This window comes from Vanessa cardui, chromosome Z, assembly GCF_905220365.1.
Source record: "Vanessa cardui chromosome Z, ilVanCard2.1, whole genome shotgun sequence".
Taxonomy (NCBI): domain Eukaryota; kingdom Metazoa; phylum Arthropoda; class Insecta; order Lepidoptera; family Nymphalidae; genus Vanessa; species Vanessa cardui.
In genome coordinates, this window is record NC_061154.1 from 8,512,166 (window position 1) to 8,537,950 (window position 25,785).

General features: G+C 34.6%; 4 protein-coding genes across 4 annotated transcripts; 3 read left to right on the forward strand and 1 right to left on the reverse strand.

Annotated features, from left to right (window-relative positions):
• Nucleotides 1-250: 250 nt before the first annotated feature.
• Nucleotides 251-12,352, forward strand: LOC124543434. Its single transcript, XM_047121658.1, has 2 exons — nt 251-11,819; nt 11,953-12,352. Exons 1-2 carry the CDS (start codon nt 289-291, stop codon nt 12,350-12,352), a joined length of 11,931 nt encoding a protein of 3,976 aa, XP_046977614.1. The 5' UTR covers nt 251-288.
• A 464-nt stretch (nt 12,353-12,816) lies between these two features.
• LOC124543339 lies at nt 12,817-14,363 on the forward strand. The gene is made up of 3 exons (XM_047121538.1): nt 12,817-12,859; nt 12,953-13,270; nt 13,407-14,363. Exons 1-3 carry the CDS (start codon nt 12,832-12,834, stop codon nt 14,096-14,098), a joined length of 1,038 nt encoding a protein of 345 aa, XP_046977494.1. The 5' UTR covers nt 12,817-12,831; the 3' UTR covers nt 14,099-14,363.
• A 673-nt stretch (nt 14,364-15,036) lies between these two features.
• Nucleotides 15,037-19,023, reverse strand: LOC124543364 (anaphase-promoting complex subunit 15-like). Its single transcript, XM_047121563.1, has 3 exons — nt 18,700-19,023; nt 16,062-16,152; nt 15,037-15,825 (listed from the first exon to the last, which is right to left on the reverse strand). Exons 1-3 carry the CDS (start codon nt 18,817-18,819, stop codon nt 15,554-15,556), a joined length of 483 nt encoding a protein of 160 aa, XP_046977519.1. The 5' UTR covers nt 18,820-19,023; the 3' UTR covers nt 15,037-15,553.
• Nucleotides 19,024-19,727: 704 nt separating this feature from the next.
• On the forward strand, nt 19,728-25,643 carry LOC124542991 (protein RCC2 homolog). Its single transcript, XM_047120968.1, has 13 exons — nt 19,728-19,886; nt 20,845-21,033; nt 21,111-21,257; nt 21,371-21,446; nt 21,583-21,714; nt 21,836-21,935; nt 22,472-22,575; nt 22,826-22,992; nt 23,838-24,018; nt 24,549-24,626; nt 24,717-24,817; nt 25,337-25,507; nt 25,606-25,643. Exons 2-12 carry the CDS (start codon nt 20,848-20,850, stop codon nt 25,505-25,507), a joined length of 1,443 nt encoding a protein of 480 aa, XP_046976924.1. The 5' UTR covers nt 19,728-19,886; nt 20,845-20,847; the 3' UTR covers nt 25,606-25,643.
• Nucleotides 25,644-25,785: the final 142 nt, after the last annotated feature.

A 25,785-nucleotide genomic window follows, 5' to 3' on the forward strand; every position in this document is an offset into this window, starting at 1 on the left:
AAAATGATTCAAAATAAACTTCTGCTTAAATTTAAAGTAAAATATAAAGTTAATAAAAATAAATTATAAATGTGACCTGAAAATATACGTATACGAGACTACTACAAAATATGCAGTTGCATTTTAATTTATTAAAGGTAACTATTTCTTAGAAATTTACTGTAAACAAATAATATAAAGATTTCAATCCTTTCTTTTCAAACTTATATATATACACATTAACAATATATTATGGAAGAAAATAAATCACTGGATTTAAGAGAATCAAGAAAAAAGTATTGTGAATTTATGACAGAAGATGAAGATAATCGGGAAGTCTCTTTGGAAAATATTAAAGAGTCAGAGTTATCGATTATTTATGTGAGAAAAAAAATGTTCAAAATCATTGATGATTTCAATATAACACATAACGTGCATTTCAGGCAAAGAAAAAAATTGTATAAATATAACAAATTCAAAATATTTAGATGTAAAAAACAGCAAATAAAGTCATATAATAATAAGGATGCTAGCCTAAATTACAAAGAATCGCGTCAACATGCCAAGACAATGAGCAGTATGCCAGCATTACGTAACCTGCGAAAGGAACAAAGCACAAGTTCTAGTGCAAAAAGTTGCTACGAATTTTTATCGTCACACCCACATGCTTTTAATTCCAACTTCATCGTTAATACCATGCTTAAATCGGAATATCAAAACTCGCAAAGCCTATTTTTAAATAATTATTCAATTCTAAGACCCTGCTGGAAAGTGTATCGCTGTCAATTCAATGTCAAAGAAGAGACCTGTTGCTGTTCATGCAATTCTGATGCTATGTTTGAAGTAATGAAAAGTCTATACGACTGCTATAAAAAGAAAAATTGTGACAATTGTAACTGTATTTTGTGTGCTCATTTACCTAGAGAAGAGAGACGTCTAGGAGAATTACGAAAATTAGGAAAAACAGACCAATTATCCCTCGTCCCGATTTCTGAATTTATGACACCAGCGTATATGAAACAAATACCACCGGATAAAGTAGAGAAATTAAAGGCAGCTGGTCTTTTGACACCATTGGAAGGGAAGAGTTCAGATAAAAAGGAGGAAATACTGAGAGGATTAGCAATGAATGGTATTCCTTTGCCAAAGGGTAAAACATCATCAGAGAAAAAGCTATTAGATAAAATAAGAAAAGATATTGGTCTTCCACCAGAACCAAAAAGTCCATCTGCTAAAAAGAAATATGAAAAAGCTATGGCTTCGGGTCTTATAACGCCTCTTTTCGGAAAGTCTTTACCTGAGAAAGAAAGAATTTTAAAAGGTCAGGCTGATTTAGGCTTAGCACTACCCGAGGGACGTACATCATCAGAAAAAAATTTAATAGCCAAAATAAAAGGTTTGAAAGCCCCATCATCAAAACTATTACGAGACAAGACACCTGAAGAAAAGGAAGCTATTATTAAAGATCTCGCATTGAAAGGCATGCCAATACCAGAAGGTAAAACAGCTTCTGAAAAAAAATTAATTGAAAAAGTACGCACTGAAGTTGGGCTTCCACCTGTACCTAAAACTCCATGGGACAAAAAGAAATATGAAAAAGCTATGGCTTCAGGTCTTATAACACCTCTCGTAGGAAAGACTACATCTGAGAAAGAAGTGATTTTGAAAGGCCAGGCTGATTTAGGCTTGGCCCTACCCGAAGGACGTACACCATCGGAAAAAAAATTGATAGCTAAAATAAAGTCTTTAAAAGTTCCTTCATCAAAATTATTGCGAGACAAGACAGCCGAAGAAAAAGAATATCTGCTTAAAGATCTCGCAATGAAAGGCATGCCACTACCAGAAGGAAAAACAGCGTCAGAAAAACAGTTAATTGACAAGGTTCGTGCTGAAGTTGGCCTTCCACCTGCACCAAGAACTCCATCAGCTAAAGAAAAGTATGATAAAGCATTTGTAGCTGGGCATATAGTACCACTAGAAGGCAAAACTCGTTCACAGAAAGAAAAGATTTTAAGAGAACAAGCTAAACTAGGAGTGCCTCTACCTGAGGGTCGAACTCCATCTGAAAAATCATTAATTGCTAAAATACAAACTGAATCCCTACCAGAGAGAGTCAGAAGGGCAAAAGCAGGTCTGATAACACCTTTGCATGGAAAGACACCGGAACAAAAAGAAAGTATATTAAAGGAATTGGCTATGCATAAAATTCCTCTTCCTGAAGGAAAAACAGCCTCCGAAAAACAAATTATTAATAAAGTTCGTAAAGATCTCGGATTGCCACCAGAGCCAAAGTCAACAGATGAAAAAGCTAAGTACAATGAAGCCATCATTGCTGGTATAATTACTCCTCTAGAAGGTAAAAGTCAATCTCAAAAAGAAAAGATACTTCAAGCACAAGCTCATATGGGAATTCCACTTCCAGAGGGGCGAACAGCCTCAGAAAAATCTCTTATAAAACGAATTAAAAAAAAGACATTAACTCCGGAAAAAAGAAAACAACTCGATGAAAAAACTTTAAAAGTTGTAAAAGAAGGTAAAGGGCCAAGTGACGAATGTATATGTGGGATTATAGCCCCAGAATTAGGACCAGCAATACCGTCACAAAAGGAAAAAAAAATGAGAGAGCTTGCAATGCAGGGTTTACCCCTACCAGAACCTAAAACTGCGTCCGACAAAAAACTACTTGAGAAAGTTCAAGCTGATTTAGGATTACCTCCTGTGCCAACAACACCATCATTAAAAGAAAAATATGGAAAAGCCCAAGATGCTGGTGTTATTGTGCCACTAGAAGGTAAAACAAAATCACAAAAGGCGCAAATTTTAATGAAACAAGCAGAAATGGGTATACCTTTGCCCGAAGGACGCACGGCTTCCGAAAAAGCTTTAGTTAGTAAAGTACGTGCAACAGTGAAGCCCATAACTGGCAAACCTCCAGATGAACAAAAGAAAATTCTAAGAAGTATAGTTAAGGCAGGATTACCTTTGCCAGAAGGTACTACGCATTCTGAAAAACAAATTATTAAGCAAGTTAAAGATGACATGGGTATTCCTTCGACAGGTATCCCTTCAGATTTATTTCTTAAGGCCAAGACTGCAGGTCTTATTACCCCCTTAGAAGGTAAAACAAAAGCACAAAAAGAAAAACTATTAAGGGATAGAGTTACAGCAGGTTTACCGCTTCCTGAAGGCGTGACACCGTCAGATAAAGAGTTAATTAAAAAAGTTAAAGAATCCACAGGCTATAAAACACCTAAGTATCCATCTAAAATCATAAAGAAAAAATCTATTGGTTTACTAACACCCTTAGAAGGAAAAACAGCGTCTGAAAAAGAAAAGATACTTGAACATCAAATAGCTGCCGGTTTACCTCTGCCAGAAGGCAAGACCCCATCTGAAAAAGAAATTATTGAAAGAGTAAAAAAAAAGAAATCTCCAAAACTTTTATCCATACGTGGTAAAACTCCTTCTCAAAAGGAAAAAATTGTGAGACACCTTGCAAAACATGGTTTACCGTTACCTGAAGCAAAAACACCATCTGACAAAGCTATTATTGATAAAGTGAAAGGAGAAGTGAAGGTTACGCCTGAAAGAAGACCAATGTCTGCAAGATTGAGGTCTGCAAAAGCCGCGGGGTTATTGACACCACTAGAGGGTAAAACAGCTGAACAAAAAGAAAATATATTAAAGGGATTGGCGAAAGCTGGAATTCCACTACCTGAAGCCAAAACAAAATCAGAGAAAAAAATCATTGAAAAGGTAAGAGAAGAAATTGGTCTACCACCAGAACCAAAAACATCATCGCTAAGAGAAAAAATGAAACAAGCTCAAATAGACGGTATTATTACGCCTTTAGAAGGAAAAACGCCTGCTGAAAAAGAAAAAATACTACTAAAAATGCACGAAGCAGGTATACCTCTGCCAAAAGGAAGAACTGCATCGGAAAAATCTTTAGTCAAGAAAATTAAAGCTGGTGTTATAACTAAGCCTTACAAAATACCATCTAAGAAATTAAGGGAAGCTAAGGCTGCAGGCTTATTAACACCATTAGAAGGCAAAACCGCTGCACAAAAGGAGAGAATTATTACAGGATTAGCAAAGGCCGGCTTACCTTTACCTGAAGGTAAAACCCCTTCTGACAAAGCATTGATAAATAAGGTTCAGGAAAAAATAAAAAAAATAGACAAGAAATCTGCAAAAGTTATGAAAGAAGGAAAGGGTCCAAGTGACGAATGTATCTGCGATATGTTGGCTCCAATGAAACCACAAAAAAGAGCGGTTTCAATGGCAGAACTTATTGGAAAGACACCAGAACAAAAAGAAAAATACCTAAAAGACTTAGCGTTGCAAGGAATCCCACTTCCTGAATCAAGAACTAAATCGGATAAAAAACTAATAAATAAAATTCGCGCTGAAATAGGATTACCTCCAGAACCGACGCCATCCTTAAAGGAAAAATATAATAGAGCCCTTGATGCAGGCTTAATAACACCCTTACAAGGAAAGTCTGAGCAACAAAAAGAAAAAATTCTCCGAGGTCAAGCGGAAATGGGTTTACCTCTACCGGAAGGCAGGACCCCTTCAGAAAAAGAGCTTATAGCAAAAGTGAGAGCAACAACGCCGCCAATTCCAAAAATAAAATCGGAAAAAATACGTAAAGCAAAAGCTGCCGGACTTCTTACACCCTTAGAAGGTAAATCTCCGGAACAAAAAGAAAAAATTCTTAAGGGTTTGGCCATGCATGGAATTCCTTTACCGGAGCCTAAAACAAGTTCCGAAAAAAATATTATGGATAAAGTGAGAGCTGAAGTCGGTCTACCTCCAGAGCCAAAAACACGGCAAGAGAGACAGAGATATGATAGAGCCGTCGCTGCTGGAATTATTACTCCATTGCAAGGAAAATCACCGTCAATGAAAGAAAAAATCTTGCGTGGTCAGGCGGAAATGGGACTTCCTCTTCCAGAAGGTAGGACGCGTTCAGAAAAAGATCTCATAGCAAAAGTAAGAGCAACAACACTCCCACTTTCGAAAGTACACATGCCATTGAAATCTGAAAAATTGCGAAAAGCAAAAGCTGCAGGGATACTCACACCATTAGCAGGTAAATCACCTGAACAGAAAGAAAAAATTCTCAAAGGGTTAGCCATGCATGGAATTCCATTACCGGAACCTAAAACTAGTTCAGAAAGAAATATTGTTGATAAAGTGAGGGCCGAAGTCGGTCTTCCCCCAGAGCCAAAAACAAAACAAGAAAAAGAGATGTATGACAGGGCTGTTGCTGCTGGAATAATTACTCCATTGCAAGGAAAAACACCGTCACAAAAAGAAAAAATCCTTCGTCGTCAGGCGGAAATGGGCCTACCTCTGCCGGAAGGTAGAACGCATTCAGAAAAAGATCTTATAGCAAAAGTGAAAGCAACTACGCCACCACTTCCAAAAATAAAATCAGAAAAATTGCGGAAAGCAAAAGCTGCCGGGCTTCTTACACCCTTAGAAGGTAAATCTCCAGAACAAAAAGAAAAAATTCTTAAAGGTTTGGCCATGCATGGAATTCCTTTACCGGAGCCTAAAACAAGTTCCGAAAAAAATATTATGGATAAAGTGAGAGCTGAAGTCGGTCTACCTCCAGAGCCAAAAACCCGACAAGAGAGACAGAGATATGATAGAGCCATCGCTGCTGGAATAATTACTCCATTGCAAGGTAAATCACCTGCCCAAAAAGAGAAAATCCTTCGAGGTCAAGCTGAAATGGGTCTGCCGCTTCCGGAAGGTCGGACGCGATCAGAAAAAGATCTCATAGCTAAAGTTAAAGCAACAACACTCCCACTTTCGAAAGTACACATGCCATTGAAATCTGAAAAATTGCGAAAAGCAAAAGCTGCCGGAATACTGACACCATTAGCAGGTAAATCACCGGAACAGAAAGAAAAAATTCTTAAAGGCTTAGCTATGCATGGGATTCCGCTACCAGAACCTAAAACAAGTTCTGAAAGAAATATCATGGATAAAGTTCGCGCTGAGGTCGGTCTTCCACCAGAACCGAAAACAAAACAAGAAAAAGAGATGTATGACAAAGCTATCGCTGCTGGACTAATTACTCCACTGCAAGGAAAATCACCCTCACAAAAAGAGAAAATCCTGCGTGAGCAGGCGGAAATGGGTCTGCCTTTACCGGAAGGCAGAACCCCTTCAGAAAAAGAGCTTATAGCAAAAGTGAGAGCAACAACGCCACCAATTCCAAAAATAAAATCAGAAAAAATACGTAAAGCAAAAGCTGCCGGGCTTCTTACACCCTTAGAAGGTAAATCTCCAGAACAAAAAGAAAAAATTCTTAAAGGTTTGGCCATGCATGGAATTCCTTTACCGGAGCCTAAAACAAGTTCCGAAAGGAATATTATAGATAAAGTGCGTGCTGAAGTCGGTCTGCCTCCAGAGCCAAAAACACGACAAGAGAGACAGAGATATGATAGAGCTATCGCTGCTGGAATAATTACTCCATTGCAAGGTAAATCGCCTGCACAAAAAGAGAAAATCCTTCGAGGTCAAGCTGAAATGGGCCTGCCACTTCCGGAAGGTCGGACGCGATCAGAAAAAGATCTCATAGCAAAAGTAAGAGCAACAACACTCCCTCTTTCGAAAGTACACATGCCATTGAAATCTGAAAAATTGCGAAAAGCAAAAGCTGCCGGTATACTCACACCATTAGCAGGTAAATCACCTGAACAGAAAGAAAAAATTCTCAAAGGGTTAGCCATGCATGGAATTCCTTTACCAGAACCTAAAACTAGTTCTGAAAGAAAAATTGTTGATAAAGTGCGAGCTGAAGTTGGTCTTCCCCCAGAGCCAAAAACTCAACAAGAGAAAGAGAACTATAACAGGGCTGTTGCTGCTGGTATAATAACTCCATTGCAAGGAAAAACACCGTCCCAAAAAGAAAAGATCCTTCGTCGTCAAGCGGAAATGGGCCTACCTCTACCGGAAGGTAGAACGCATTCAGAAAAAGATCTTATAGCAAAAGTGAAAGCAACTACGCCACCACTTCCAAAAATAAAATCAGAAAAAATACGTAAAGCAAAAGCTGCCGGGCTACTTACACCCTTAGAAGGTAAAACTTCAGAACAAAAAGAAAAAATTCTTAAAGGTTTGGCCATGCATGGAATTCCTTTACCGGAGCCTAAAACAAGTTCAGAAAGGAATATTATAGATAAAGTGCGTGCTGAAGTCGGTCTGCCTCCAGAGCCAAAAACACGACAAGAGAGACAGAGATATGATAGAGCCATCGCTGCTGGAATAATTACTCCATTGCAAGGTAAATCGCCTGCACAAAAAGAGAAAATCCTTCGAGGTCAAGCTGAAATGGGCCTGCCACTTCCGGAAGGTCGGACGCGGTCCGAAAAAGATCTCATAGCAAAAGTAAGAGCAACAACACTCCCACTTTCGAAAGTACACATGCCATTGAAATCTGAAAAATTGCGAAAAGCAAAAGCTGCCGGGATACTAACACCATTAGCAGGTAAAACACCTGACCAAAAAGAAAAAATTCTTAAAGGCTTAGCTATGCATGGAATTCCGTTACCAGAACCTACAAGCAGTTCAGAAAAAAATATCATGGATAAAGTTCGTGCTGAGGTCGGTCTTCCTCCAGAACCAAAAACAAAACAAGAAAAAGAGATGTACGACAAAGCTATCGCTGCTGGACTAATTACTCCATTGCAAGGAAAATCACCCTCACAAAAAGAGAAAATCCTGCGTGAGCAGGCGGAAATGGGTCTGCCTTTACCGGAAGGCAGAACCCCTTCAGAAAAAGAGCTTATAGCAAAAGTGAGAGCAACAACGCCACCAATTCCAAAAATAAAATCAGAAAAAATACGTAAAGCAAAAGCTGCCGGGCTTCTTACACCCTTAGAAGGTAAATCTCCAGAACAAAAAGAAAAAATTCTTAAAGGTTTGGCCATGCATGGAATTCCTTTACCGGAGCCTAAAACAAGTTCCGAAAGGAATATTATAGATAAAGTGCGTGCTGAAGTCGGTCTGCCTCCAGAGCCAAAAACACGACAAGAGAGACAGAGATATGATAGAGCCATCGCTGCTGGAATAATTACTCCATTGCAAGGTAAATCGCCTGCACAAAAAGAGAAAATCCTTCGAGGTCAAGCTGAAATGGGCCTGCCACTTCCGGAAGGTCGGACGCGGTCCGAAAAAGATCTCATAGCAAAAGTAAGAGCAACAACACTCCCACTTTCGAAAGTACACATGCCATTGAAATCTGAAAAATTGCGAAAAGCAAAAGCTGCCGGTATACTCACACCATTAGCAGGTAAATCACCTGAACAGAAAGAAAAAATTCTCAAAGGGTTAGCCATGCATGGAATTCCTTTACCAGAACCTAAAACTAGTTCTGAAAGAAAAATTGTTGATAAAGTGCGAGCTGAAGTTGGTCTTCCCCCAGAGCCAAAAACTCAACAAGAGAAAGAGAACTATAACAGGGCTGTTGCTGCTGGAATAATAACTCCATTGCAAGGAAAAACACCGTCACAAAAAGAAAAGATTCTGCGTGAGCAGGCGGAAATGGGTCTGCCTTTACCGGAAGGCAGAACCCCTTCAGAAAAAGAGCTTATAGCAAAAGTGAGAGCAACAACGCCACCAATTCCAAAAATAAAATCAGAAAAAATACGTAAAGCAAAAGCTGCCGGGCTTCTTACACCCTTAGAAGGTAAATCTCCAGAACAAAAAGAAAAAATTCTTAAAGGTTTGGCCATGCATGGAATTCCTTTACCGGAGCCTAAAACAAGTTCCGATAGGAATATTATAGATAAAGTGCGTGCTGAAGTCGGTCTGCCTCCAGAGCCAAAAACACGACAAGAGAGACAAAGATATGATAGAGCCATCGCTGCTGGAATAATTACTCCATTGCAAGGTAAATCGCCTGAACAAAAAGAGAAAATCCTTCGAGGTCAAGCTGAAATGGGCCTGCCACTTCCGGAAGGTCGGACGCGGTCCGAAAAAGATCTCATAGCAAAAGTAAGAGCAACAACACTCCCACTTTCGAAAGTACACATGCCATTGAAATCTGAAAAATTGCGAAAAGCAAAAGCTGCCGGGATACTAACACCATTAACAGGTAAAACACCTGAACAAAAAGAAAAAATTCTCAAAGGCTTAGCGATGCATGGAATTCCTTTACCAGAAGCTAAAACTAATTCAGAAAGAAATATCATGGATAAAGTTCGTGCTGAGGTCGGTCTTCCTCCAGAACCGAAAACAAAACAAGAAAAAGAGATGTATGACAAAGCTATCGCTGCTGGACTAATTACTCCACTGCAAGGAAAATCACCCTCACAAAAAGAGAAAATCCTGCGTGAGCAGGCTGAAATGGGGCTTCCTCTGCCGGAAGGTAGGACCCCTTCAGAAAAAGAGCTTATAGCAAAAGTGAGAGCAACAACGCCACCAATTCCAAAAATAAAATCAGAAAAAATACGTAAAGCAAAAGCTGCCGGGCTTCTTACACCCTTAGAAGGTAAATCTCCAGAACAAAAAGAAAAAATTCTTAAAGGTTTGGCCATGCATGGAATTCCTTTACCAGAGCCTAAAACTAGTTCCGAACGAAATATTATAGATAAAGTGAGAGCTGAAGTCGGTCTACCCCCAGAGCCAAAAACCCGACAAGAGAGACAGAAATATGACAGAGCCGTCGCTGCTGGAATTATTACTCCATTGCAAGGTAAATCACCGTCAATGAAAGAAAAAATCCTGCGTGGTCAGGCGGAAATGGGACTTCCTCTTCCAGAAGGTAGGACGCGTTCAGAAAAAGATCTCATCGCTAAAGTTAAAGCAACAACGTTTCCAGTTCCAAAAGTAAGGTCTGAAAAATTACGTAAAGCAAAAGCAGCTGGGTTGCTAACACCGCTAGAAGGTAAATCACCGGAACAAAAAGAAAAAATTCTTAAAGGATTGGCCATGCATGGAATTCCGTTACCAGAGCCTAAAACTAGTTCAGAAAGAAATATTATTAACAAGGTGCGTGCTGAAGTCGGTTTGCCCCCAGAACCAAAAACACAACGAGAGAAAGAAAAGTACAACAGAGCTATGGCTGCTGGATTAATTACACCACTAGTAGGAAAAACAGCCTCACAAAAAGCAAACATTTTGCGGGGTCAAGCTAAATTGGGTCTTCAACTACCTGAAGGCAGTACACCCTCAGAAAAATCACTTATTAGAAAAGTTAAAGAAACAACTCCAGTAGAACCTGAATTCTTAGCGTTGCCTCCGGAATTAACAAAATTGGAACAAAAAACAGCAAAAGTTATGAAAGAAGGAAAAGGTCCTAGCGATGAATGTATTTGTGATATTTTAACGCCTCCACGTAGGTCCCTCTCGAGAAAATCTACTGAAATATACAAAATTCCATCAGAAAAATTACGAAAAGCTAAAGAGGCGGGGTTACTAACTCCTCTCGAAGGAAAATCTCATGCTCAGAAAGAAAAGATTGTTAAAGGATTAGCGTTACAAGGAATTCCGTTACCAGAAGGAAAAACAGATTCAGAAAGAAAAATTATAGAAAAAGTACGAGCTGATCTCGGGTTACCCCCAGAACCAAAAACTAAATCAGCGAAAAAAGCTTATAATAAAGCATTAGCAGATGGTTTTATAACACCATTGCAAGGGAAATCAAAAGCACAAAAAGAAAAAATTTTACGAAAGCAAGCTGAGTTAGGATTACTTTTACCTGAAGGTCGAACGGCTTCTGAAAAAAGTATTATAGCTAAAATCAAGAAAACGTTTCCTCCACCAATAGAAACGCCTTCATTGCGTGAAAAATTAAGTAAAGCCAGAGCTGCAGGCTTATTGACTCCTTTGGAGGGAAAAACTCGTCAACAAAAGGAGAAAATTCTTAAAAACTTAGCAGAAGCTGGTTTGCCATTACCAGAAGGAAAAACACCTTCGGATAAATCTTTAATTCAAAAATTTGAGGCTGAATACGGAAAATTCCCAAAAGCGAAAACAAAAACTAAAAAAATTGGGGAATCAGTTGTGCGAACGAAAGGTGGTATTACTGAAGAATTCGAAGACATTATTAAAACGACAACGTGTGATAGAGGTTGTGGGTGTGATAAAAAGAAAATAAGATTTAAACATAGTTATGTAAAAATAAGAGTTACATCTCCTGATATATCATCTTTATGTCCCTGCCCAGAAGAGTGTGTACCAGGTGTAAAAGGTGGAGTATTTACCGATAATGAAGGTATAAAAGTAACAGTTGGAAGAGTTACAGGCATACCTTCTTTTTCGTCAAGAAAATCATTTGATGGTGATAAAATTTTCCATCCTTATAATAAAACAACATTAAAAAAGAAACATACACTTGGCAACGAAAACGGTGATCTAACTAACCATTATTCAAAAAATTATAAGAATACTGATATTGCTTGTTCTAAATCTGAAACTTATGTACAAAAGCTTAATACGAAACAATATTTTCCGCGCAATCATAAAACATGTGATTTTTACAACAGTAGAGATATTTTGAAAAGTGATTGTAAAAAAATGAGCTCTGTCAAAATTATTCAATCTCTTGAAGACAACTTTAATAACTTGATTTCGTCACAGGAATATCTTATAAAGAATACTTCGAAAAATACAAGTTTAGAATCTATTTATTTATTAAACAGAGATTCATCGCTCAGTTTATTAACATTACCCAGTAGTTTTAGTATTATATCGTTTTCGACGACGGAATCATCGTCAAATTCCAGTCGTTATAAGGACAAAACTTCCTGTACAAGCCTTAATTTTTCTGAATGCCTGCAAAGCACAAATGATAGCAGTACTTCAGAGATCACACGGTAACTATATGTATGATGTTATTTTTTTTGTGTTAGTATCTTGTAATGGTTTAATTTAATTTTGATTTTTTTTCCATATTTTGTTTTTTATACGTATTATTATTATTAATCAAATAAATAATTCGTCTTCCAGAAATACTTCTTCAGAAAGGTACAGTTGTGTTTCTGATACTTATTCTCAATTCAGAACTTATTTTGAGAAAAAAGCCAAACATAATATACTCATATTTCGAATAAATAAATCAAAGGCAAGGTATTTGATGGAAAGGAAATATTTCGGTAAAAAAGAATCTGCTGTAATCGATAAGGATCTTGGTATTAACGATTTCATTTACGATATACTCTCAAAGAGTCAGATGTGTAGCACGTCGTCTCTCGTCATTGTCATGTCTACCACCTCCGAAGAACGCAATTCAAATTATCCTCCAGGTCAAAGACGACAATGTTCAACGATTGGCATTGATGTATTAGAAAATCATAATAATTGCAATCATAAGGCAAAAAGTTTATATCGTGAGTTTAACATTCATTAAATATTTTTTAAAACAATCCGATCTTAAACTATTAGCTCGAGCAACACCAATATTTAATTACATATATCTTTAATATTAAAATATTCTACGAATATGCCTTTTCAATCCCTCTTAATTATTAATTTGCAAATAAACTAAATCATTACTTCAAACTTTATGTTATTATAGATTTCCATCGTAAACAAAAAGGTTTTAAAATCACCAGTAAAGGTAGAACTGAAAAACACTATTCATCGGGAATGCTTGTTGATAGCAATAAAAAAAAAATAGGGCAAAATGAAAATCATGAAAGAAATTTACTTAGTAATGAACAGAAGCATCCAACAAATACAAGAAATGTAAATAATAATCGAATAATTAGTACCGATACCACTCAGGATAGACCGTGCTGTTGTAAAGCAAAAGAGGATAGATTACGCATTCCTACTGATATAAGTCAAAGAAAAGCGGACAGTATAGTTACAGAATTGGTGACTCCTATGATAGTTAAGGAGGCTGCTGCACAAGGTATGAATTACATCAAGTTATAAAAACTGAAAAATTGTTTTCTATGTTTAATAGACCTTATAAATGTATTTTAATCATAAAAAATATTTTAAGGTCTCAGTCATGAAACATATATAAATTTACAAGATAATAACGCAACGCGCCAACCACAGTCAAAGGTGGCACAATCGATCCTTAAAATGCCAACTTCTATCCGATTCTGTAAGGTTCCACCGTGCAACGATAGTAATAAGAGCAATTATCATTTGGTGCCAATGTGCGGACCTAAGAAAACTTCTACAAACAATGCCACTACTGAAACTACTTTCAAACCATGTGACTGTAGCCCTGAGAAATTGACGAAGTTGTTTGAAAAAAGTGCAAAAGAATTATCATCAAAAGCCTGTAATGTTACAAGCATCGAAATTATAGGTAAATTTCTTAAATTTTATTATTTTGTTTACTTTTTTATGAATGTATTTTGGTACATGGAATATATTTATGATTTTTTTTTTGTATTTTTTACTAACAATTTAGTAAGCTAGTATTGATTTCATGTATATTACAGATGCAAAAAAACTACTTTCTGACGAACAGCCTGTTCTTAAATGTAATTGCATGTCAAAAAAATCGCCTGAAGCTGTTACATCACATGAAAAAAAACAGAAAAATGAATGCCCGTGCACACAAAATATATCCATAGAAAATGATTTTGAAGATAAGATGGACATCAAAAAGATTACTTCCGCAAAGGATCGCTGCAAATGTGTTCAGTTTGAGGAAGATCAGAAACATATTAAAAAAAACATAATATGTGAATGTCCTGAACCCGAACCTGAACCTGAAATAGATTATTGGGATTATTATGATGAAAAAGAAGAGAGGAGACTTAAATCTGATTTAACACAGACAGTATCAGGGTTTAGAATAAACATACCGCGAAAAAAAACTGACAGGGAATTTGATGATTTCGAAATGAGTTTTGAAGAGACCTTGAGGTACATTGCAGAGAATCTTGAGAGCGAAAGTAGCAGACGAAAATTACAATCAAAGAATGTGTCAGTCAATTGTGAATGTCCATATGAACCGTACATCCCAGAAGCTCTAGAAGAAAACACAGTAGAAGAAGAACCATTTATGGGTATTAAATTTCATATTACTGGCAAAGGTTCCGGTTCTAAAGGGCTAAATGGAATTTTATGTTTTCAATTGTTGAATAACATACCCAAAGAAATAGGTATTAAGGAATATACAAAATGACGACTTGACTAATCTAAAGCCTATCTCAGTACCAATGACTACCGCTTACTCCCTCTACAACCTATATTTAGATAAAAACAAAATTAAATTATTTCATATTTCATCGCCGAACCCATTCAAGTGCAGACACTTATTTCAGTTTTACGATATATGTATGTTCGAACACAACTACAATAATATGTATAATATGTCTAGTTCGTAATATATAGGTTGGTGTTTTTGTTATTTAATAAAACTTTATAAAAAAAATGCGCTGTGCATAATATTTCGATACTTCACAATCTGTATATATATATATAGTATATGTATTATAAACAAGCGGTCCTTATATTTGTTAACATAATATTACGTAATCAGGGCCGTATTTAGGGGAGGGCAACCGGGGCAACTGCCCTGGGGCCTCCACATGAGAGGGGGCCACATTTTTCAGCAAGTTAACAAATACTGAGATATAATCTAATTATAATAATGTTACTATTAAATATTTTAAAAGATACCGATACAAATACGAAACAAATCATAGCTTACCGATTGAAATAAAAAAAAAACGAATTAATTCATATTAATATAATTATTAGGGTGTTCACGCTTCTGTTTGTCTAGGGCCCTCACTGCTTTGTGGCCCCGGGCCCTCCAGACCTTTAAATCCGACTCTGTACGTAATACATTATTATAATTTTCATAATTATCGAACGAGTGGTTCTATACCACTCGTTCGATGGTAAATGTGCTAAAGAGAAATCTCAGAATTTTCCATTAAAAACAATTCGATACCAGTGAAATGGTATCGAAGTCTTACTCTACTCTACTCAAAGCAAAACGGGACGTCATTATTATGAATTATCAAACTGACATTTTAGGCAAATATATAGAAAGAAATTGTATTTGCTTAAAAATATCTATTGGCTTTTGATGCTAGGTAAATAAAAAAATCTTAATTGTGTCTATGAGTGACATTTTCTTTATTTTTTCATATTCCAGGAAACAGCCAAGTTTAGAGATACAATATTTAATATCCAAACTAAAAGCCAGTATAATAACTAAACAACAACCTAATAAAGCAATAAATTACAAAGTCCATAAAATATAAAAATATCAAAAATGGTATAATTTATTAAACTTAATCTTAAATATAAGCTCTAATTTTTAGTTTTAAAATATGATTTTTATATATATTTAAATCAGTTCATACCTAATTACATAATAATAAAAACTCTTTAAAAATAATTAAATATATGACTAGTGTTTTTTTTATTTGGTTAAACCAAAATATACCCTAATACAAGTGTGGCCAGGCCATCAAATAAACTAGGCAAATACATACCATAAGATATAGATATCATAGGTATCTTAAGTCAGGAAATGGGATATTACTACTAGAAGTTACTACTGTATTATGTGCGATTGCAAACATACACATATAATGTAAGTATGTGAATTCGCATAATTGTTTATTTATTCATCTTGAGCCTCATAGGGCCAAAGAGTAGCCTCTACTTCAAGATCATCTGTATCAGCAGGGCTGTCTTCTCCAGGACTCTCCTCTTCAGGGCTTTCTTCTTCAGGACTCTCTGTAAGGCTCTCTGGTTCTCCATCAAGGTTTGTTGGGGGAGAGTCATCAATAGTAGTAGTTGTTGTTGTGGTAGTAGTGGGAATTTCTTCTACTTCATCAACATCATGAGACTCCTCCGATTCTTCGGGATCGTCATTGCCTGTGACAATGAACACTACAAAAATTGTTAGTATTTGTGTTACAAGTATTATTATATAATGTTATGAATCTTTAGAAATAAAACTTAAATATATATAAAATAGATTACTGGATGAGAAATTTAAATTAAACATGTATCATCATGTAGAAAAAAAATTAAGTTAATGTATTTTTGAGAAACCTATATAATAGGTATAGCTCATTATCAATCATCTCCATTTTTGATTCACAACTACTGATATAGACACATACCATCATCATCAGTTTCAGCCTCTTCCATAGGCTCTGGATTTGGTTTTTCTATCGGTGTATGTTTCATGTACTTCTTGGCTACTGAGTTCAGCTGTCAAAATTTAAAAAATAATTAACAATTGTATAACTGTAATTCGGCAGAGATTTTATTTTTTTGCCACATAATTACCTTTAACATTGTTTCCAAATTAAAAAATATATCTTTGTCATTATAGTTACAAATAAGTGAATGGATGGAATTCTTCATTAATACCTTGAACAATGTTTAATGATGGTGGCTTCTTAACCAACTTCACCCATAGTTAACTAATTATGTAGGATTATTGTATAAGATTAACTTATATGTATAAAAGTGTCACACACATACACAGGTGCACTCTTTCGTCTCTCACTATTAGAAATTATGGCTGGCACAGAACTTAAAAGCTTTAAAAACTTTCCAAGTAATTTAAATATAAAATCTGAAAATATGCAGGGCTGCGATGCTACAGGGAATATCTCCAAGAAAACCCAATATCTGGCAAACTAAAATGGCACAATCGGAATGTCTAATAAAACAATCAGAATATCTAATTATTTTAGTATTTGGCTAAGAAATGTTTTTATAAAATTTATGCTTACAAATGGAGACAAAGATGGAATTTTTGGAGACAAAGGGTTTAATACTTTTTATGGAAATACAAGGTAAAACACATTACAATTGCATTCAGTCTTAATTCTTAACTGGTGGTTATGGGGGTAATAAGTATGGGAAATAAATATATTAACAAGGAAATATGATGTTAAAAATCAATATTGCTTAAAATTTATATAATATCTTGAACTGTAAATTTAAATTCAAAAATATATTGTTTTCTATTTCCCTAAATCAATGCCTTTCAATATTTGAATCACAAAGCTTTCCCTTTCAATGTTCTAATCACTAAAACTAATTAATAAAGTTCAATTACTTTTTGGTATGTAACATAGGATGTACATTACACACCTATGTTATTAATTTAAATCAAAGAGCAAAATCTTATTACAACCAGAAACAAAATAAAAATATATAGTTTATAAAATCACTGTTAATATAAAATGCAAGAATAATGCAAGAGCTCAGATGGCCCTGTGGTTAGAACGCATTGCATCTTAACCAATGATTGCAGGTTCAAACCCAAGCAAGCAACACTGAATATTCATGTTAAGCACATTTTGTGTTTATAATTCCTCTCTTGCTCAGTGGTGAATTAAAATGTTGTGATGAATTCTGCATGTGTCTAATTTCACAGAAATTCTGCTACATGTGTATTCCACCAACCCACATTGGAACAGTGTGGTGAAATATGTATATTCCTAACCTTCTCCTCAAAGGGAGTGAAGGCTTAGCCCAGCAGTGGGAAATAAACAGACTGTCATTTTACTACAAAATTATGACTACATGTTGACTCTGGTATTTTTATTCAAGTTCTCAGATCTCTGCAAAGAGTGAATCGGAAATAGTTATATACACATGTGTGTTTGGGAGTTTATTACTTGTCAGCTTTAGAATACTTCTTGTAGTAACAATATGGCCGAGCAAGTTAGACCATGCAAATTTATTAGATATAAATTTCGAAACATGGTGCTATTAGAGATCTGATAACTTTCTGATTGTGTGAGTTATATGGTCTCATTATAGCGACATTTTATGTGAAAATAATTTTGGATTTATTTTTATTCTTTTTGTAAGTTATTTGTTTGGATTTTTTTATACTATTTAATTTGACAATGAGTTCCTATACCCACCCATTTGCTCATCCCTATCAAGTTACTGACCTCTAGAGTCAAAAGTGTAAGTCTCATAAGGTACCATCCCATAATTTAGAGGTTTCGGGAATAAAAGTAGGTCTAAGAATTTTGATGATCACCAGTAAGTCAGTGAGATGTCAATAAAAAATTAAATTATAATCAATCTGAATTATTATAAGTTTTAAAAAGCCCACTATTGACAACAAATCCTAAAATTTTGTTTACCAGGTATAATCCAAACCCCAGTTACATGTTTTCAATATAACGCCAAAGAAATTCATGTGCTCTTACGCTTCTTGGCAAATGTAAAACCAAACAAGGCCATCGATGAAATCATTAACAAAGTTAATTCTAAATGCATCTTTGTCTAAATAGATATAAGTACTTGTGCTTAATACTTTATTTCAGGTAAAATGCTAAAATTCTTCATTAATGTATTTACTTGGTGGTAGGGCTTTGTGCTCGCCCGTCTGGGTAGGTACCACCTACTCATCAGTTATTCTTCCGCCAAATAACAGTACTCAGTATTGTTGTGTTCCGGTTTGAATGGTGAGTGAGCCAGTGTAACTACAGGCACAAGGGACATAACATCATACTTCCCAAGGTTGGTGGCACATTGACGATGTAACGAATAGTTAATATTTCTTACAGCGTCATTGTCTATGGGTGATGGTGACCACTTACCATCAGGTGGCCCATATGCTCGTCGATTATTTATTTATTAAAGAAAATATATATATATATATAAATATATTTTGGATGGGCTGAAACCATCCAGTTACGATTAAACCATTAAAATGAGTTTCATATCTAAATATGAATTATTTTAGTACCTTTAGCTAATTAAATACAAAATTGTGAGACGTACCCAACGTTGATTTGCTTGCTCCATTCTTGTTAATTCAGCATCTTCGTCGTAGGGTCTATCAGAGTTAAACCAGTCAGGGCAAATCATGTGAGGGTATATTATTGGAAAAGGAATATTCATTTTACCAAATTTATTGCTATTAGCAACAATTGAAGAACTTTAAAGTTTAGAGGATGCAAAACTTTTATGTCCAATGTATCTACCGGCAATATTTTAGCCCCAGACGAAAGTATTGATTATTTTGAATTCTGGGCTTATTTGTAATCTCTTTTTTTTTTTAATATGGCAAAGGCTACATTTCGCCGATCGGTACACCAAATAATATTAATGAATATTACATATACATAATATTATATTTAATGATAAATTGTTGTTATGCGTATTTTTTTTACAATAACTGTAATAACAAAGATTACCAGTAATTTCTAATATCTAATAATATTATTTTTAAGATAGCGCTACACATGAATCAAAATGATCTACAAATTTTATTAGATAGTTTTTGTTTTTTTTTTTTTTCATTGTAATAATAAAATAATATCATAAATAAACAACTATTTTGGCGACTATGCCATTGCACTTGAAAGTTGAACTTTGAAAATTTTGGTAATTAATTTGTATGTTATTGCTATATAGTTACATAAAAGCTTATTTTTATAAGTATATACAGCAAAGTTCCAAAAAACATATTTATTAAATTAGTTTATACAAAATGTACATTATTAAATAATTAAAGTAATTTCGTTGGATTCAGCTGTATAACTTATTTTTAAAGTCCGTTTATATCAACCAACTTAGCCAGCAAGAGATTTGTCGTGTATTGTTATATTTATGCCTATTTTGAATAATTTTATTTTAGATAATAGTATTACTATAAGAAAAACATAACCAGTTATTCTTTAAACTAAATTTATTTTATTCATTAATAAACTTTCTATTTGTATGAGTTAATATTTATAAGTTAAATGTCTTGTCTATGTAAAAGAACCTCATTCTTTTCCCATATACTGGCAATGTTTGCAATATATCTAAACTTATTTTATGAAAGAAAACACGGATGATATGGGATAATAATAATTTTTTCGCGGTATCCCCATCATTATACTTATACTTTAATAGCTAGCGCTTGTTCGGACAAACCTTTAGCATATAATTTTCTATATTTTGTACCTTACTTTCAAGCTGTGGTAAGTTGCTTTTTTGTCCAAAATTTAAGTTAAATGTATTTGTTTTGATCATTAACTTTAAATATTGTTGAAACATCGAAAATTATCGTTACAAGGCACGTGTAATATAAGACAGCATAACACGATTTACACGTTTGCAATCTTCATTATCATCTTACAGTGTTTAAATTAAACTATAATTTACTCGGTGTGTATTAAAATCATCAATTACCTGTAATTGATATTCTTTAAGGTATAAAACATAACTACCTAACGGCATTTAAGAATCTCGTTGCGCTTGTCGACATTTTAATGGAGATTCATAGTTCGTAGTAAATATACGTTAATATTAAATATTGATATTTAAAGTTTGAATTACTCATTGTTATCTTATAAATTGATTGCATTAACTTGCTTGACGCGATATGAGTGTCTATTGATATACAAGGCTACAGTATATCGACGATTTTTCTATTTTCTAGGAATATTGTCATATGTACTTAATGCATTTTAGATAACATTAAATAAAATAATATATTTTATTTTATTTTTTAGACTAACTTCATATTTTAAATGAACATTATAGTATATCGTATTATTTAATATCCATAAAAAATGGCTAAGCATGCAAGCATTTTGTTTTTGCCTTAATAATAAGTTATTAAAACAAAAAAAAAATACACTAATTAAATTCTGTCTGTATAAAATGCTTATAACATAACACAGCTTATAACATATATCTTACAGCATTTAAAAAAAATGCTTGTTATAGTGCAAAGAAAAAAGTGCTTATGGTAATCTTTACCATGTTGTTACTGTTAATGTTATTTCTTGTTTTAAGTAAATTTTTCTGTCATTCTTTATTTTTTATTGTATTAAAATATGTTAAATCGAGCATTTAAACTAGATAGCAGTATGTAAAAATAAATACAACTAAAGAAAGTTGAGTATATAATAAAAAAAGTTACTCCTACAACAGATCATGTCGAACAATGGAAATCGTAAAAGAGTAGCACCACCTTCTGGACGTCCATATAAAGTTCGAAAACCACGTAAACACCAGTCTGAAGATGAAGATAGTAACGATTCTTCGACATCAGATCAAGCACAGGAGCCACAAAGAGAACCTTCACCTCTACCAGATGAACCGACTGAAAAGTTACCAGAAGTAATAAAAAAGATATATAATTTTATATAATAAGCAAGTCATTTCGTATTTAAAATTTTTTTTATATTTTTTTTCAGGAGCTTTTAAAGACTTTTTATAAGAACCCAGGCATCCTCATGATAGCTGGACTAGTTTCATGGGATTTAGTTGCAAAGAGGGACAACAACCCATCCAAAAAGACTCATCCTAATTTATATACATTCCATAAGTTTACAGATCGCAAGGTAAGGACTTTTTAGATTTTTCATTGCTAGTACTATTGCTTAGTACTAGTTTGAGTAATTTATTTTACCTACCATAAAAACATATATTAATATATTTTTTTCAAATATTACAGTACAGACTAATAGTTAGTGGATGCAGTGCTGGTCATTCAATTCTTGTGTCTGATGAGGGAGAAGCATATACTTTTGGTAAGAATGGGCTCCTAAGCAGCATTGTATAATCATAAGATAATTAATACATGGAGTATTAATTGTCTTATGATAATACAAACACAAGTAAAAACCCTTTTATGATTTCAGTTTAATAATTAAATTGAAATTTCAGGTCGCAATACATGTGGCCAACTTGGATTTGGTGACACAACAACTAGAAATGTTCCAGAGGCAGTGCCCACTCTAAAAGGCTTCAATATAATTCAAGCTGCGGCTGGCAGAAACCACAGCTTGTTTGTGACAGGTATACATATGCCTTCAGTACAATAGAACGTAACCTTCTTATCTTTGAAGTGTATCGGATATGCACATATGAAAAATGGAATTTATACAGGTATTTTGTAATGTGCAGTATATTCCCTTAGATACGGGCACCGTATATGCTTGCGGTGACAACAAAAGTGGCCAGTGTGGTCTCGGGAACACCACTCCTCAGATACTCAAGCCTACTCGCATTAGATACACGTAAGTTAAGCTTTACTTACAATATGCATCACTACTAAATGTATAACTAATTGAAATTCTCAAGTTAGTAAACAAATGTATTGTTTTTTTTAAAGATGAGTTTCTTGCTTGTAGAGTACCTTAAAATACATTAAATTGTATAGTGTGTGTGTACTGAGGAAAGCATTGTAAGAATCTCTAAACAATACTTCATCATCTTGTATTACTTTTATGCCTATTTATAAATATGTGCTCATACTATCAATTTATTAAAATGACATTACTTTTCACAGTATCTTATAAATATCCCTGTTTATATTTGCAAGATTCTAACATTTCTTATTTACAAATTTTTTAGTGATGATTGAATTGGCTATAATGTTTTTGTTGTTTCACATGCTTTTTTTTGTTTCATACAAGTAGTTTTAAATTTATATTCATACTTGCCAATGCCACAACAGTTGATTGCATGTACCCCTGATAATGATGGCCTACCTTACGTCAACTAATGTGAACTGTATAATCATTCAATTGAATGTTTGCATCTGTAATTTTAGGGGGGCTCCCGTTGTCAAGGTTGGTTGCGGTGCTGAATTCTCTATGATATTGGATTGCAATGGAGCTTTGCACTCCTTTGGTCTTCCAGAGTATGGGCAATTAGGTACGATTAGATTTATTGTTTATTGTTTAATCTTTTTCTCTAGCTATACATTTTTTGAGTAAGAAAAATATGTAAGAAATGTAACATGTAAGAAAAATAATAAGAAAAATTATTACATTTCATTTCACTATAAATCTTTTTTAATTAATAATCTATTTTATTAAAACCACTAGAATAATAAAAATAATAGACATTGATAATTTTTGTACACAATTTGGATAACAAAGCATGTTTTAATGTTATGATACAGGTCACAATACCGACGGGAAGTATTTCTTGACGTCCACGAAGCTCTCGTATCATTTCGAAACCGTACCGAAACATATTGCATTCTTTTTCGAAAAGTCCAAAGACGGTCACGTGACACCGATTAAAGATGTCGTCATTGTAGACTTCTCCTGTGGAAACAACCACACTGTAAGTATTCAAATTACAAATAAATTTGTAAAAGTTACGAGCCGTGATGGCCCAGTGGTTAGAACGCGAGTGCCTTGACCGATGATCGCGGATTCAAACCCTGGCAAACATCACTGAATATTCATTATTCATGTGCTTGTGTTTATAATTCATCTCAAGCTCGGCGGTGAAGGAAAACATCGTGAGTGTCTAATTTCATAGAAATTCTGCCACATGTGTATTGGCATTGGAACAATATGGTGGAATATTATGTTCCCAGCATTGGGAAATTTACAGGCTGTTGTTGTTGTGTAAAAGTTAGAATCTAGATATTATTTTATGACAAAACCACTGAATTATTTTATGCATAAGTTGTATTTTATCTAATACTAAAGGAAAGGAGTGTCTTGTCACATTTCAAAACAATTTTAATGATTTGTTATTGTTAACTAACATCAAAAGTTAGATAGATAAAGAGTTCTTGTTATTTTCAAAACGGGACTACGCGTTATACATTAGTTATACATTAGTTTTATAAATCAAAACTCAGCTCGATTAGATATAAACACATTTATTTAGCATAATAGGTTCAATCGTCATAATTCCAAGTTGTACAATCAATCACCCTTAATTTTCATGATAACCCCGTTAAAAACCCCGGTTTCGACCACCGACCGCTCTCTTCTGTTTTTCTTTTTTTTTTTCTCCTGTCACCTCACAATCTGTCCAGTCATCCTATTGGCCAGCCGATCAAAGTCGGCTTTCTTAACCAGCCAACCACGACAGCAACAGTGTTACCATCTCTAAATCAGAATAACATAATTAAAATAATTTTGAGTTGCATAAATAATGTTGATAACTTACAGGTGGCAATCGACTCATCGAAGCGGGCGTTCAGTTGGGGTTTCGGTGGCTTCGGTCGCCTTGGTCACGCGGAGCAAAAGGACGAGAGCGTGCCTCGCCTCATCAAGTACTTCGACTCGCACGCGCGTGGGGTGCGCTCCGTGCACTGCGGGGCTACATACAGCCTCGCTGTCAACGAACTAGGTTTATAGTTTACCGTAATAATTAGAGTATTGATTCGTTGCAGCCGTACGCATATACCGAGATTTTGGTCTCGAAGCCCTGTTAACAAGACCAAGCATTACAATATAATATATATATATAGTAAGACACAAATTAGATGTAGCATCGGAAAATGCAATGGAATGAAAATAAAACCGATTACTGCCGATTTACATAACCAATAGAAATAGCTCCCTATCGCGACATTCGACGCTATTGGTCGCTATAGATTCACGCGGCAGAGAAAGCAAGTGCATGTAAATCGACGCGTCAAATTGACGAATATATTAGCTCATATGATATTACAAGTTATTATGTTTAATAAATTTAGATAATTTGGGATAGCGTAATCAATTCGGATGTGATCGGTTTTACGAATTTTGCCGATGCGACATCTACGTTGTGTCGTGCTATATATATATATATGTGTATTTATTGTGTCGAGCCTCAAGCAGGATCGTCGTCGTTATACATATTCATTTCTATAAGTAATTGAATCTTTGTAATTTTAGGTGCACTTTTCATGTTTGGACAAACCAAACGTACCGGCGAAGCCAACATGTATCCCAAGCCTGTGCAAGACCTAACAGGTATTTAACAATTATAAATTATAAGGTATTTTAAAAATGATAGTAACAATACCTATTAAGTGATACATTATATTTGCGAAATTTGACTAGGCTGGAACATACGTAGTGTGGGAACAAGCAACACTTCGATTGTAATAGCTGCCGACGACTCCTTGATCGCTTGGGGTGTTTCGCCTACTTACGGGGAATTGGTACGTAGTTTGACATTTCTATCTTTGTTTCCACTCATAATCAGAACATTATATTCTCTTGCCAAAAATAACAGGTAATGCATGTATGATATATATAAATAAAATAAATAGTTTTATTATTAAACTCTTTTTAATTTACATACTCAAATTAGTTTGTTATGCTGTTCTTTACATAATATTATTGAATGTAATAGGAAAGTAAAAAAAAAAGTTAAGTCAAGTCAGTTTAAAGGTTCCGTTATCGAAGAGTCTTACCTGAAATCACTTGTGAAAAAATCATAGGACATACGCAATTTTGTAGAAATATATTTGTTTTTTTTCAAACATTTTGTTTAGTAATCCGAACAGTATAATACTTTATATAACTCTTACTTATTACCTCTTAATGTCGATGATGTTTAATAATATTTAATAAAACCAAAAGACTTGTTTTCTACAAATATTTCGATCGAAATAATAAATTAATTTAATTACTAGAGGTACATTTTTAAATTTTAAAATATCGCATCGTTTGCTCAGGGCACTGGTGACATAAACAAATCGACGGCTAGACCCAAGGAAGTCAGTCGAATGGATGGATTGAACATTACCCAAGTTGCTATGGGTTACTCCCACACTCTGCTGCTGTGCGACAGTTCCTCCGAGGAAGTGAAGCTGAAGCTGGCCTCTATGCCCACTTTCGACCCTTAGGTAACAAACGCCCCAATCCTAATCACTAGGGCTCTACTTGTACTTTCCGAAGTAGAAAAAAATAAAAACCAAGATAATTTTATTTCGGTTATTCACAGATGCTGTACCTGTTGCATTCGTTTTTATTAAGCATACATTAAAAAAAAATACCTTACAATGGATCGTACAAAAAGTACACACTTTGAATTTAATTAATGTCATTCGTTAGATAGTAAAAATATATGAACAATTCACTTAATCAGTTCGACAATATAAAACTCCGATAAGTGAAAGATTTA

Bases quoted from the DNA above. Each gene is read 5' to 3' on its own strand.
- LOC124543434 (XM_047121658.1), top strand. From the start codon at position 289: ATGACAGAAGATGAAGATAATCGGGAAGTCTCTTTGGAAAATATTAAA. The intron at 11,820-11,952 runs GTAACTATATGT...TTCGTCTTCCAG, and splicing joins AGTACTTCAGAGATCACACG to AAATACTTCTTCAGAAAGGT.
- LOC124543339 (XM_047121538.1), top strand. From the start codon at position 12,832: ATGATAGTTAAGGAGGCTGCTGCACAAG. The intron at 12,860-12,952 runs GTATGAATTACA...AAATATTTTAAG, and splicing joins TAAGGAGGCTGCTGCACAAG to GTCTCAGTCATGAAACATAT. The intron at 13,271-13,406 runs GTAAATTTCTTA...TGTATATTACAG, and splicing joins TACAAGCATCGAAATTATAG to ATGCAAAAAAACTACTTTCT.
- LOC124543364 (XM_047121563.1), bottom strand. From the start codon at position 18,819: ATGAATATTCCTTTTCCAATAATATACCCTCACATGATTTGCCCTGAC. The intron at 16,153-18,699 runs GTACGTCTCACA...AAATTTTGACAG, and splicing joins AGCAAGCAAATCAACGTTGG to CTGAACTCAGTAGCCAAGAA. The intron at 15,826-16,061 runs GTATGTGTCTAT...CAATTTTTGTAG, and splicing joins GGCTGAAACTGATGATGATG to TGTTCATTGTCACAGGCAAT.
- LOC124542991 (XM_047120968.1), top strand. From the start codon at position 20,848: ATGTCGAACAATGGAAATCGTAAAAGAGTAGCACCACCTTCTGGACGT. The intron at 21,034-21,110 runs GTAATAAAAAAG...ATTTTTTTTCAG, and splicing joins CGACTGAAAAGTTACCAGAA to GAGCTTTTAAAGACTTTTTA. The intron at 21,936-22,471 runs GTAAGTTAAGCT...CTGTAATTTTAG, and splicing joins CCTACTCGCATTAGATACAC to GGGGGCTCCCGTTGTCAAGG.